We start from the raw sequence: 13,521 nt of genomic DNA on the forward strand, positions 1-13,521 counted from the left end.
TCTGTTCCTCTGCTAATGCCCAACAAAAGCATACCTTCAGTGAAACAAGGTGAAAGTCTATGGCAAGTCTATTGTCTATATATCAAGATACTAAGTAGCTGCAAGAAATACCTTTGCTTAATGTAGATGCTCACGTATATTGAAGCTCTTACCTTAAAATCAAAGGTATAATTTGTGTAAGGCATCAGGCCATTCTCATAAGCACTCTTCAGATTAAATCCATGTGTGATTCTTCCATTAGTTGTTACATTTTTTCCATTACAGTTGAAGTTTGTAAGACTTTCATTGTATCTCAGTTCCTTAAAATCTTTGTGGTTTGTTTCAACTCCTCCAGTGCTCAAGTACTCAACAACACCTGAAAAAAGCAAGTTCTCAATGAACATAGGTTCATTCAGTTTCTGTGCTTCATACATCAACGCTATCCACTCTTCATTCATTTTACAGAGGACTACTGCTCTGAATGAAGATACAAGATGATAAATAAGACTCTTTAAGGGAAAATGTGATGGAAAGTAATTTGTTGACTGTGCCAACACCTCGCATTTACAAAACGAAGGTCCATATTCAAATTGACACTAAACAAGTTATTACGCAAAAAGTGGAAAAACAATTATTTTAAAGTATTAGATCACTATTCCAGGAACCAATGTTTCTTTGGAAGCATTTTAACCAATTAATGATTTTTAATATTTTTTTTATTTTTAATATCTTTTGAACTAAAACTTTACTACTTTTGCAAGATATACTGAAGATGAATGAATTTCTCTACCAATAGTTCAATGAAGAACACATACTATAATTTTTTTTTTCAAACAGCATGACAGGTTAGAAGCAAATACGGATATGTTTAAGGACATTCATGTATGTGCTATTATAAAAAGAAGCTGCACATTGAATTCTTTCCGATTCTTCATTTATTGAACCACCAGTTTGCTGAGTTTTAACATATACGAAGTAAGGAAACAAACATTATCGATACACAGATTAACAATTTCAAAGAGTTCTCTGCATCTCCTTTCTCTTTACATTTATTGGTCTCCAAGTGTGTTGTAATCAAAGACAGAACTATTAAGTAGACAACCCAAGCTCAATTACCCATCTGCTATACAGATTTGATAATCCAGCATCTCCAAAATAGTTCTCATCATTTTCTTTCCATACATACAGTTAACAAATGTAAAGGTATCTAAAAGTAGAGGCACAAAAATCAAACTGCATAAAGTATTGGAAATGTGTCCACACACTGGCATCCCCCAGGGTCCAGGCACTGTCAAATCCTTGTGAACAATGAAATGCCTTTTTTAACACCATTCATCTAAAGGGCCAACTCTAAATCATCCCTTTCCAGTCAGGGATCAATCCTATGTGTAATGTTTTTTCCTTGCCTTGGCATGACAAACCCCACTTAAATGTGATGCTCAAGAAGGAATCTGTTCTATGTAGTTGTTAACTTGGGTTAATAACTTATTCAGGTTCAAGAGTAAGATGGGCTGGTAGGCTTTATGGCCTGAGAAGTCCCGCCCCTCTTCCAGGGTTACTACACCCAATGCTTGCAGCATAGGGGATAGTAGACAGCCTCATCTTAAATATCATTTAAGAACTGCCAGCTGGGATGTTATGTGTATTTGTAAACCGAACTATCACCCACAAGAGTATCCTGGCGCTGAGCAGGTGTGTGTGCGCCTAGCCCTGCCGGCGGTAGGCTGATCAATTGAAAAGCTAGGTCTTAAGCTTCCTCTGGTTTTAAAGCAGAGAAGAGGAGGCTTTTAATATGGAGTGAGAGGCAGTGCAATGCTTTAGGAGCAATGTAAGGTAATGTCCATCCTCCTGATCTGGTTCTGTTTATGCATGGGATGTGTGGGAGTAAGACTCGCAGGCAGAGGTGCCTGGGTGGTTGGAGGACAGAGATGCAACTGTTTTGGTAGGTAGGTTCCGAATTTGAGTGGTACCTTGAAAGTATGTTAGGATTTTGAAAGAGCACATTTGAGAATTGGGAGCCACTGGAGCTCCATGAGGGGTGGTGTGATGTGAACTCTGTGTGGAAGGTTGAGGAAGAGTTTGGTATAGTGTTCACAGAGACCAGTGGATTCCAAAAAGTAGGCAGAGGTAAAGTAGATCGCACCTCACTCTCCATTTGTGGTAGTGTGGTTGAGCAGTAAGGTTTTATCAGAGAACAACGTTAAGCATTTGTTCTACACACTCAGTCAGCAAATGAATTCACAGACTCAAAGACAACTTCAGACCAATTATTTTTGTATAAAAATATTCTTTTAGTTATTTTATTTACTAGAACCAAGCAAGCCTGGCACAGGTAAGGATACATATTTTGCAGTAAATATACAGTTGTACCAGTTTGGATTGTAATTGTATATGCACTTTGTTTTGATTTATAACACTGTTACTGAGAAATGCAATGCTTTGGATATACAGAACATATGTTTTGAATTGGCTTTTAGTCAAATAACCAGTACATTTCTTTCAGATTATTTTTTTACACAGTGTAGTATACCTGGATAACACACTGTGACATCTCCTGTAAACCGGTAAGTTAAACCGTTTTTGTTATTTAGTACAGTTGTAAAAGCTTTTCTTAGATTTTTCCACTACACACTTCAAAACATTTCATAGAAAAACAGTCATTGGTATCCTACGGAGCAAAATAGTGTTATTGGTTCAAAGGTAAGTACTTTGTTGTGGGAGTTGGTATTCTGGGGCCAGACTCAGGGGTATCCCAGGGTCAAGGATGCACTCTTGGTACACCCTTAGTGTCACTAGGGCAGCTGGGTGCAGAGTGGTGAGGCCCCATGTTATCCAATGAGGGATAGGGGGCCTACGGTTGGTGGCTGCTGACTAGCAGGCCACTAGATTGTGGGAGCATAGCTCCTGTACTTAATCTCCGTGCAAATGGGGGTTTAGGCCAGCACAAAAGGTGCATCCTCAGCAGCACTAGGGCGGCCAGGTGCAGAGTGCTGTTTTGGCGTTGGGTGCCCTGTAGCTTTCAAAGGGGGAGTCTCGGGTTTGCAAACCCACTGCAGGCTTGGGGCCGAAGATCTTATGGGTGCGACCATCACTTGGAGAGGTAGGTTGGGATGTTCGGAGTTGGCTAGGCACAGTCACTTTGGCCACCCAAAGCAGTGGGGTGGCGGGTGCAGGGGCGTCTTTAGGGTCAGATCTTACCAGCTCCTGGTCGCGGTACGGGGGGTGGGGTAGGGTGCAGGGGGGACGGAGGCCTTCCGGTTTGAGGCTTCAGGCATCGGCTGGTCAGGTATTGCCGGATCTCAGGCCAGGATCACCAGGGAGACCACCTCTTAGTGTTGGGCCACTCAAACATGGGCCCCCTTTTTTGCCCCCCTCCAGTGGGAAGAGGGCAAACGCCTTTCCCTGGATTGCTGGGTCCCCTCCCCCATCTGCATGACGGCAAGGACAGAGTTGTGCTTCACCTCGCCTCTCCCACCTGAGGGGTGGAGTTGTCACACCTCTCTTCCTTACTTGTTTTTTTCCGCTGGTTTTCCCGCCCAAAGTGGGGGTCAGAACCAGTGGGGACCAGTTGCTGCATTCACGCTACACCTACTTAGAGGTAAGCCTCCGTTCTGACCAAGAGTCGAAACAACTTTAAACTGAACAGACTGTTTCATAGAGATTTCTTAACTTAGGAGGAAAGCGACATGCGCAAATTGCAGGTTATTGAACACTAAAGAAGAATATGACTTTTTAAAAGTTGAACAGCGAATGGTTTTACAACAGCGTTTTTAAATACCACCTCAAATCTAATTCCGTAAACCACAGTTTAAGGCTGAAATTTCGTTAATGATGTTCATTACAGCTTTACTACAGAGCAATACTTTAACAGACACAATTATACTACTCACAGATATATAATGCAGTGCACACACATGACAACAGAAACAGTAATCATGAATAACGAATTTGAAGTGCATCAAGAACTTAGATGTGATATTCTTTAACATGTAATATGTATGAAAAAATCAGGCTATTGCTGACTAATGATTTATGAAAGAGGCATGATGCATTACAGGTTGAAGAGTGGAACCTCTTAAAAAAAAAATTGTTATGATTTTGCTTTCATTCAGATTTCCCCTGAAGTGCACGAAATGCATTGGGAATGTAATCTCTAAGGAGGAGGAAATACAAATGTAGCAGTACAATGATGTTGAAAGAGAAAGAATTGAACAAATTATTCAAATAAATTTGATTGATCATTCAACAACAACTTTATTGTCCAATTTTTGATGTAACAATGGAATAAAATAAGTTAGTTATCGCTGACCGCGACCTTTTCGGAGTGCTCAGAGGGTCGATCCCTAGGATTAGGGATCGCTTGAACAGTACACAGGGATGTGTGTCATGTCGACTCTTCACTTTGTTCTGCACAAAGGCACGCAGCCTGCAAAGGCAGTGTGTGAGTGTAAAGGTATAGGACCTCTAAGGGTGGCACAATAAGTGCTAGGCCTTTAGAGGCCTTCCCTGGTCACAGTGACCGGGGTACCTGTGGTACCATTTACCAGGGGCGGACCTGTGGCCAGAGATGCCAAATGGGTTTTATTTTCAATGCAGTTTTTACGGAAAGAAGATAGGCCCAGGGTACCTGATGGGCAGAAGCCCAGGGCACACTAAGTCAAAGAACATCAACAGTTCAGCAAAATGAGGGTGCTACCATGCAGAAAGAGGGCACTTCCTCAACGTTTTGGACAGAATTAGAAAATCGCATTGGCCATTCTTAGATATAGGATTATGTTACTTACCCAGTATGCATCTGTTCTTGGCATGTAGAGCTGTAGTTTCACTTGATTTGCATACTCCTGCCATCTCGTATTGGGTCCAGTATGTTTGCAAGTTGTTTTTATTTCAAAGTCTTTTCTAGTCCAGAGGCAAGGTGACTCCTCCTTTCGGTGAAAGTGCGCAGGGGCATCGAACCTTGTTAGAGTGTTTTCCCGCAAGACGGTGGGACTGGAGTAAGTAAGTGTAGTAAGAGATGAACATGCGTATGTAATGTGAATAATAAGAACTGTAACAACCATAGGGTGCCCGGGGAGGAGGGTGGGTGCATGTGAATCTACAGCTCTACATGCCAAGAACAGATGCTTACAGGGCAAGTAACAAAATCCCTTTGAGGCATCTATGCAGTAGATACACATGCTTTGCATAGATTGTATAGCAGTATTCCCCCAAAGTAGTGGCTAAACAATGGGTTTGCAGTGGTTTGAAAAAGTGTTTTTAGCACTGCGTGTCCTACATTAGCTTATTGACGTGCTAATACATCCACACAATGTTTGGTAAATGTGTGGTGTAGACCAAGTAGCTGCATTACATATGTCGGCTTTGGAATTGTTAACTAAAAAGGCCATAGACGCTCCTATTTTGCGAGTAGAAAGTGCTCAAGTGTACTTGGTGCCACATCCTGCTGAGGAGGTCATCAAATTGATTGTGCATGGCTGAAAGGTGTTCTGCCAGAAGATTAATTTTGTGGTGTACTGTCCAACGCCAAATGGTTTGAGAGGCTTGACAACTGCATAAAATGTGCCCCGCTGTTTTTGTGCATATTACATAGTTGTCATACTGTCCATCCGGACTAGGACAACTTTCCCTATGAGGTGAGGCTGAAACGCTCATAGTGCTAAACAGCTAGAAGCTCCAAGTAATTGATTTTTGTTTGATCTTTTTATTGTTAATTTATACATAACCGCTATATGTGATTTAGTATTATACTTTTTGCCATGTACATTACACACATCAAATCTGCAGCCAACTTTAGTGAAGTAAAGCAGCACGGTCCATAGATTAGCCCATCCAAAAACAGATTGTAACGTGTAAAGTGGTACTAAACAATAGCCTTCGTCCTCCCCCATTACATTAACTCTACAGTATCCTTCATTCTTTGCATCCTTTATCACGCTGTCATTGCATTATTTCAAGTGTAATTCGTAGATCAATATATATAGTTAACCAATAACTTAAACTTCCACAGGTTACATCATTAAACGAAGCCACCCACCATAGTTTCAAGTTTAGCATTTGTAAAGCGCACTACTCACCCAGAGGGTCTCAAGGCGCTGAGGGCGGGGGGTACTTTACTTCTCGAATATCCAAGTTTTTAGTTGTTTTCTGAAGGAGAGGTGGTTCTGTGTAATGCGGAGGTGGGTAGGGAGAGAATTCCAGGTTTTGGCCGCTAAATAGGAGAAGGATCTGCCCCCATGGTGGATTTATGGATGCGTGGGATTGCGGCGAGGGCTTGATTGGATGATCGTAGTTGACGGGTGGGGGTGTAAAAGGACAGGCGCGTGTGGAGGCATTCAGGTCCTAGGTCGTAGAGGGATTTGTGTGCGTGGGTGAGGAGACGGAACGTTATTCTCTTGTTGACTGGGAGCCAGTGGAGGTCTTTCAGGTGACTGGAAATGTGGGCTTGGCGGGGGATGTCTAGTATGAGTGGCTGAGGCGTTTTGGATGCGTTGGAGTTTTTTCTGTAGTTTGGCTGTGGTTCCGGCGTATAGGGTGTTCCCGTAGTCCAGTCGGCTTGTGACCAGTGCGTGGGTGACAGTCTTTCTTGTTTCGGTGGGGATCCAGCGGAGGATTTTTTTGAGCATGCGTAAGATGTTGAAGCATGATGAAGAGACGGCGTTGACTTGTCTGGTCATCGAAAGGGAGGAGTCCAGGATGAAGCCCAGGTTACGTGCATGGTCCGTAGGTCTGGGTGAGTTTCCCAGGGCCGGTGGCCACCATGAGTCGTCCCAGGCGGAGGGGGATGAACCTAAGATGAGGACTTCCGTTTTGTCAGAATTCAGTTTTAAACGGCTGTTCTTCATCCACTCGGCTACTTCTTTCATCCCTTCGTGTAGGTTGGATTTGGCGGTGTTTGGGTCTTTGGTGAGGGAGAGGATCAGTTGGGTGTCGTCTGCGTAGGAGATGATGTTGACGTTGTGTTGGCATTCGATGGGTGCGAGGGGGCTCATGTATACGTTGAAGAGGGTGGGACTGAGTGATGATCCTTGTGGTACGCCGCAAATTACTTCAGTGGCCTCTGATCTGAAAGGGGGAAGGCGGACTCTCTGGGTTCTTCCGGCGAGGAACGAGATGATCCAGTCCAATGCTTTTCCTTGTATTTCGACGTTGCTGAGGCGTTGTATAAAGGTGCTATGACAGACTGTGTCGAAGGCTGCGGAGAGGTCAAGTAGGATGAGGGCAGCTGTTTCTCTGTTGTCCAGTAGGGTTCGAATGTCGTCTGTTGCTGCGATGAGGGCGGTCTCGGTGCTGAGTTTGGCTCGGAAGCCGGACTGTGAGGGGTCGAGGGATTTGTTGGATTCGAGGAAGGCGGCGAGCTGACTGTTGACGGCTTTCTCAATGACTTTGGCAGGGAATGGGAGGAGTGAGATGGGGCGGTAGTTCTTAAGTTCAGTGGGGTCTGCTGTAGGTTTCTTCAGGAGGGCACTGAGTTCGGCATGTTTCCAGCTTTCCGGGAAGGTAGCGGAGTTGAGGGAGCAGTTGATGACGTCTCGGAGATGGGGTGCGATAATGGAGTCTGCTTTGTTGAAGATGTGGTGGGGACATGGGTCAGTTGGCGATCCTGAGTGGATGGAGTTCATCAGGCAGATGGCGTCTTCAGTGGTGATTGGCTTCCAGTCGCAAAGGTTGTTGGAGGGGGGGTTTAGTTCGGAGGTGGGTGGGGTGGACTGGTATCCGGACTGGTTTTAAAAGCTGTTATGTATGTCAGCGATTTTGTGGTGGAAGAATGAGGCTAGGGAGTCGCAGAGGTCTTGGGAGGGAGTGATGTCGTTGGTGCCGGCGGTGGGGTTATTAAAGTCTTTAACGATGTTGAATAGTTCCTTGCTGTTGTGGGCGTTGTTGTCAAGACTATCCTTGAATGCTGATTTATTGGTGGATCGGATCAGTTGGTGGTGTTTGCGGGTGGCGTTCTTGAAGGTGGCCAGGTTGTTGGTTGTTGGGTTTTTTCTCCATGTTTTCTCGAGGGTGCGACAGAGCTTCTTGGATTTCTTTTTTTTTTTTTTTATTTCAAGTCGTTTTTATTGAAGTAGAAAACAAAAGGAAAAACAGTACAAAACCTCTTCCATCACATAGATTACTTGATTCAGTTATTGATAGACAGTTACAAAAAATGAAATGAAATATAAGGTAAATCAACTCTTGCTTGCATCATTGTAATACAGATACATACACAACACTCAGTGTGTGGAGGCAGCAGGGTAGGTCTCAACGGGCAACAACAAATGTACTTTCGGATAGCACAGGCTAATGTATCAGGAACACATACAGCACATCAGGGAGGTTCGTAGTGGAACGAGGATACGTCTAATGATTTCCACAGCTTTCTATTGGACGGGCACCATGTGGCTGCTTGTAGTGCAGGATTATTGGCACCTCTCAGAAATGTCAACCACTCCTGCCAAATTTTGAAATTCACCTCCTTAGCACTTTTCCACTTGCACAGAATCACTTTACATGCCAACGTTAGCATTAAGTCTAAAAGCATGCGGTCCTGGTCATTTGATAGCTGTGGATCGAGCGCCCCCAAGAGTACATATACGAAGTCCTGTACAGGCCTTATCTTAAATACATGGTGAATGCAATCAAATATTTTCCCCCAGTATACACTTAGAGAAGGACAGTTGAATAGCATGTGTGCTAGATCACCGGAACCTGATTGGCAGTTCCAACATGTAGGAGAATCTCGTAATTTACATTTAAAGAGCTTATCTGGAGTCCAAAATGCCCTGTTTATTAGCATGTACTTTGTTTGGAATAGGATGGGCGAGACTTTGTGGGCAAGGGCCGTTTTATGAATTACCTCCCAGTCGAAGTCTATGCCAGTTAAATTAGGCTCAGCCTCCCATTTAAATTCCACATTCCTGTGAGTTTTCTTGGGCAAGGGCAATAAAAGTTTATACACCTTTGAGACGAAGTGACCCGCATGCATAAGACGTGGAAGATGAGTTATTAACCATGGTGTGTAGGGAGAGAAATTACGTGCAGTCAGAATAGATTTAATTTTCAGGAAATCATAAAAATCCATCGGAGTAAGACCATGTTTCCGCTGCAAAGTAGAGAACGGGAGTGGCTCCTTTTCTACATATAGATCTCCTGCAAAGTTAATGCCCTTCTTGGACCACGAGTCCCAGAAGAGACTATTACTGTTGTGCTTGAGATAGGGATTTTTCCATAAGGACATAAAAGATGACTTAGCGAAAGTCAACTTGGTTCTGTGTGTTTGGTCAAGCCTAAGCAGTGCCCGCCTAGTATTTAGCATTATATATTTGGAGTGTGGTAAGTGTGACAGGTCCATAGTGAGTAGGGTTTCGAGTGGAGCATGGTTCACTAGTGATTCCTCAATATTAATCCATAATGGTGTGTAGATTGGTGATTTCGTTAACCATTGAGCACCCTGCTTGCAAAGAAAAGCTGTCTGATAGTTCCTGAAGGAAGGCAGACCCAGGCCTCCTTTATCTTTGGCTAATTGCAGTTTCTTTAGCGACACCCTTGTTTTTTTACCCCGCCACAGGAAATTACCAAACAGCTGGTCTACCTTCGCAACAAAATTGTTCGAGAATGTCATAGGGAGCATGCTGGCCAGGTAATTGACCAACGGAGTGGACATCATTTTAAGCGTCTCAGCTCTACCCCACCAGGAGATGAATTTTGGAGACCACCCTTCAAGTAATGTGGATATCTTTTTAAGAGTCAATTCTTCGTTTATTCTCAGGGTGGTGATCAAATCTTTATCAAAGTCCAACCCCAAATATTTAAAGCACTTGGGCTGCCATGAAAGACCGGAGTCCCCAATGATTCCCTTATCACCAATGTTATTCAAGAGTTTGACCTCCGTTTTGTCTTTATTGAGTTTATACCCCGAAACCCTAGAAAATTCTTCAATATCAGTCATGAGCGCAGGTATGCTTCATACCTGCGCTCATGACTGATATTGAAGCTTCTTGGATTTCTTAAGGTCATCGTTGAACCAGGGGGCTTTTTTGTTACCTTGTTTGATTTGATGGTTTTTCAGGGGTGCTAATTCGTCAGCGCTGTGGGTGATCCATTGTGTGAGGTTGGTGGCTGCAAGGTCAGTGTTTGATGATTTTGCGGGAGGGTTTTGGTTAAGCGTTGTGAAGAGTTGGTCGGTGGTAATTTTGTTCCGGTTTCTGCGGGGAATTGGTTGTGGGTGGTTGTGGGTCGTAGTCTTTTTGTAGTTGAAGTGAACGCAGCTGTGGACTGTCCAATGGAGAGCAGTGGTGTGATTGAAGGAGATGTGCTTGCTGGAGGTGAAGATTGGGTCGAGCGTGTGTCCGGCATAGTGGGTGGGGGTGTTAACAAGTTGTTTTAGTCCGAGATTGGCGAGGTCGTCCAGAAGGGTGGTGGTGTTGCTGTCGTTGTTCTTTTCCAGGTGGAAGTTGAGGTCTCCCAGTAGAATGTAGTCCTCGGAGGGGAGGGCGTGTGGGCTGATGAAGACAGTGATGTCTTCGCTGAATTGTGTGCGGGGTCCTGGTGGCCTGTAGAGGAGGGTGCCTCTGAGTGTGGTCTTGGGGTCGGTGTGGATCTGGAAGTGAAGATGTTCGGCGACCGAGGTTATCGTCGGAACTGGTCGAGGCACAGCTGGTGTTCTTGTGGACGATGGCGATGCCTCCTCCTGTTTGGTTGATGCGGTCCTTTCGGATGATCTTGTATCCGTCCGGGATGGCTATGGCGATGTCAGGCGCTGATGAGGCGTTCATCCAGGTTTCTGTGAGAAAGGCGACGTTCGGTGAAGTGGTGTCGAGAAGGTTCCAAAGGTCAATGGCGTGTCTCTGGACCGAGCGGGTGGTGAGCAGGATGCACTTCAGGTGGTTAGTTTCGGAGCTCTGTTTGGAGTTGGAGGATTTGGTGTGGATCTTGATGCAGTCGAACTTGCAGGAGTGGCAGGTGAAGGGTCCATGGGTGTGGCCAGGGGAGGCTTGGTGGCAGTGTGGTGGTCGGCCGGGGTTAGGGCTGAGAGGGTTGCGGCATTGTACGTTATGCGGGTGGACTGGATTTTTTGGGGGCCAGGGGGTCTGGCGCTGGGCGCGGTCCAGGCGTAGACGGGCTTACCTTTGGCGCACCTTCGGCACGCATAGGGCACGCATAGGGCGCGTCCGCTGCGCGTGGACGCTGCGCGCAGATGTATCTGCCATAAGTGGAGACCGGAGGGGGCGGAGCGAGGGAGGAGCAGCTGGGAGGCAGGAGCGGGGTGGAGAGCTGGGCTGGGAGGCACAACAACAACAAAATGGCAGCAAGCCAAAAGCCAAGCAGGACGAGATTGGGGCACAAGCTTATTAAATGGCAATGAAATGGGCAGTGGCACCGGCACAATCAGACACAAATAAGTTAATTAGGCAAAGGCAGCAATGCACAATAGCATCTTAATTAACGCGCTGTTAACAGTATAGCGCTACGAAATAAATCAAATCAGGCACAAATTATTTCTGGAGCAATGCGAGCAATGGGCTAATGATTTTATAGGTCAAAGAGCTGTCTAGCACAATGGCACTACAATACCAATTTCTCAGCAGGGAGCAGCGTGGGGAACGACGGCTTCTGAGGAACTCAGGACGGTCACAGCGCTTACTCTGGAGGGAAGAGGCTAAACTTTCAGTGGGAGGGAGGAGCAGTTGGGAGGCGGGAGCGGGGTGGAGAGCCGGGCTGGGAGGCACAACAACAACAACAAAATGGCAGCAAGCCAAAAGCCAAGCAGGACGAGATTGGGGCACAAGCTTATTAATGGCAAAGAAATGGGCAGTGGCACCGGCACAATCAGACACAAATAAGTTAATTAGGCAAAGGCAGCAATGCACAATAGTATCTTAATTAATGCGCTGTTAACAGTATAGCGCTACGAAATAAATCGAATGAGGCACAAATTATTTCTGGAGCAATGCGCTAATGATTTTAAAGGTCAAAGAGCTGTCTAGCACAATGGCGCTACAATACCAATTTCTCAGCAGGGAGCAGCGTGGGGAGCGACCGCTTCTGAGGATATACAGTGAGCATATGTACATTGTCAAATACAATATTTATCCCTTGTCGAGATCTTATCCACTTCTGTGAGAAAGTGCCATCTTTCTAGCCTTGGTATGCCCCCACTTTTTTCTGAACTGCTGACGTGCTTTGACTGTGTGCGCCCTGGGTTCCTGCCAACCAGGTACCCAGGGCCTGTGTTTCTTCCCTAAAACTGTGTTGAAACTAAAAACCCAATTGGCATCTCTGGCCACCTATCAGCCCCTAGTAAATGGTACCCTAGGTGCCCAGGGCATGGTGTCCAGAGAAGACCCCTGAGGACTGCAGCACTTATTGTGCAACCCTCAGGGGCCCTGTACCCTGACACCCACACACTGCCTTTGCAGGCTGAGTGTGCAGGCTGAGTGTCTAAGTACAGAACTTAACCAAGAGTTGCCATGGCACACATCCCTTGGCGGCAGTAAAGTAGTACTAATTACTCGCATTTTGACCCACAGATCCCTTAATAAAGGCGCTGGTCGCGCCGAAATGCATTGGGAGGCCATTTAAATGCCGAGAATGAAAGGAAAGCTATATTGATGAAAATTTCAAGTCATATTTTGATTGATGTGAATCAACATTATGGATTTTGTTGTAAAGCATGGATTACAATCATAATTAAAATGGAACTATTCAAATGAAGCATTGAACAGTCGTCTCATTACCTTACGCTGGAGATACCAGCCTATACTTGTGCCCAGGGAGACAAGCCGATCAAAGACTTGCTTTATTCACACATCCCTGTGTGCCATGCCCGCAGAACCCACTGCCCTGGCATACTTCAGTCACCTCTCTAGCTGGATTCCCTATGCCACAGGTGTGGGCACAGGTGCATGAGCCCTGTACCCATACCGTACCCAGGGCCATTCCTGGGCACTGTAAGTGCAGTGATGCCATTCAGAGTATATGGTGCTGGGAGGTTGTCATTACGAACTCCGCAGCACCATAATGGCTACACTGAAGACTGACAAGTTTGGTACCAAACTTCTCAGCACATTAAACCCGCACAGATGCCAGTGTGGGATTTAATGTAAAATGCACCAGAGGACATCTTAGAGATGCCCCATGAAAACCTAACCTACAATACACATCTGGGCTGAGTGGCTGCAGAGGCTGCCACATAGCAGACATGTTGCTGGACACCTGGGTTGAGAGCCCCCGCTCTCCTGGGCCTGCAAAAATGCACATCCTGGGCGAGGTGCTAGGTCTCCTCCCACAGGATGGGCAGGGGGAAGCTTCAAAGGCATGCCGCCTTTGTGAGCTTCTCCAGACCATTTGCTCTACCCAGCAACTGGCCCCCACCAGCCCTGACTGGCAGGAAAAACTACGTTAGGAAGGGGGGTGTGCCAGCCTGTGCCAACCCCACTGCCCAGGTTGGGGGGTGGGGGGGGAAACTAGGTGATGCACGAACCCGGGCTCCGGCCATCTTGAAGATGGGGAGCCCTGCCCAATCCCAGCTAGGCTCCTGCCCCACTCCCACAGGAGAGG

General features: G+C 45.9%; 1 protein-coding gene across 1 annotated transcript in view; it reads right to left on the minus strand.

Moving 5' to 3' along the window:
* Positions 1–13,521, minus strand: part of CNOT6 (CCR4-NOT transcription complex subunit 6) — a gene marked incomplete at its 5' end in the record, with an annotated part of 237,081 nt that overhangs the window by 106,668 nt on the left and 116,892 nt on the right. The window contains one exon of the mRNA XM_086949985.1: positions 153–355. Coding sequence (XP_086806111.1) covers positions 153–355 — 203 coding nt within the window. The remainder of the gene's footprint in view (positions 1–152; positions 356–13,521) is intronic.

The sequence above is a fragment of the Lissotriton vulgaris genome, unplaced genomic scaffold (genome assembly GCF_964263255.1).
Source record: "Lissotriton vulgaris unplaced genomic scaffold, aLisVul1.2 SCAFFOLD_3061, whole genome shotgun sequence".
In the NCBI taxonomy this organism is placed as follows: Eukaryota; Metazoa; Chordata; class Amphibia; order Caudata; family Salamandridae; genus Lissotriton; species Lissotriton vulgaris.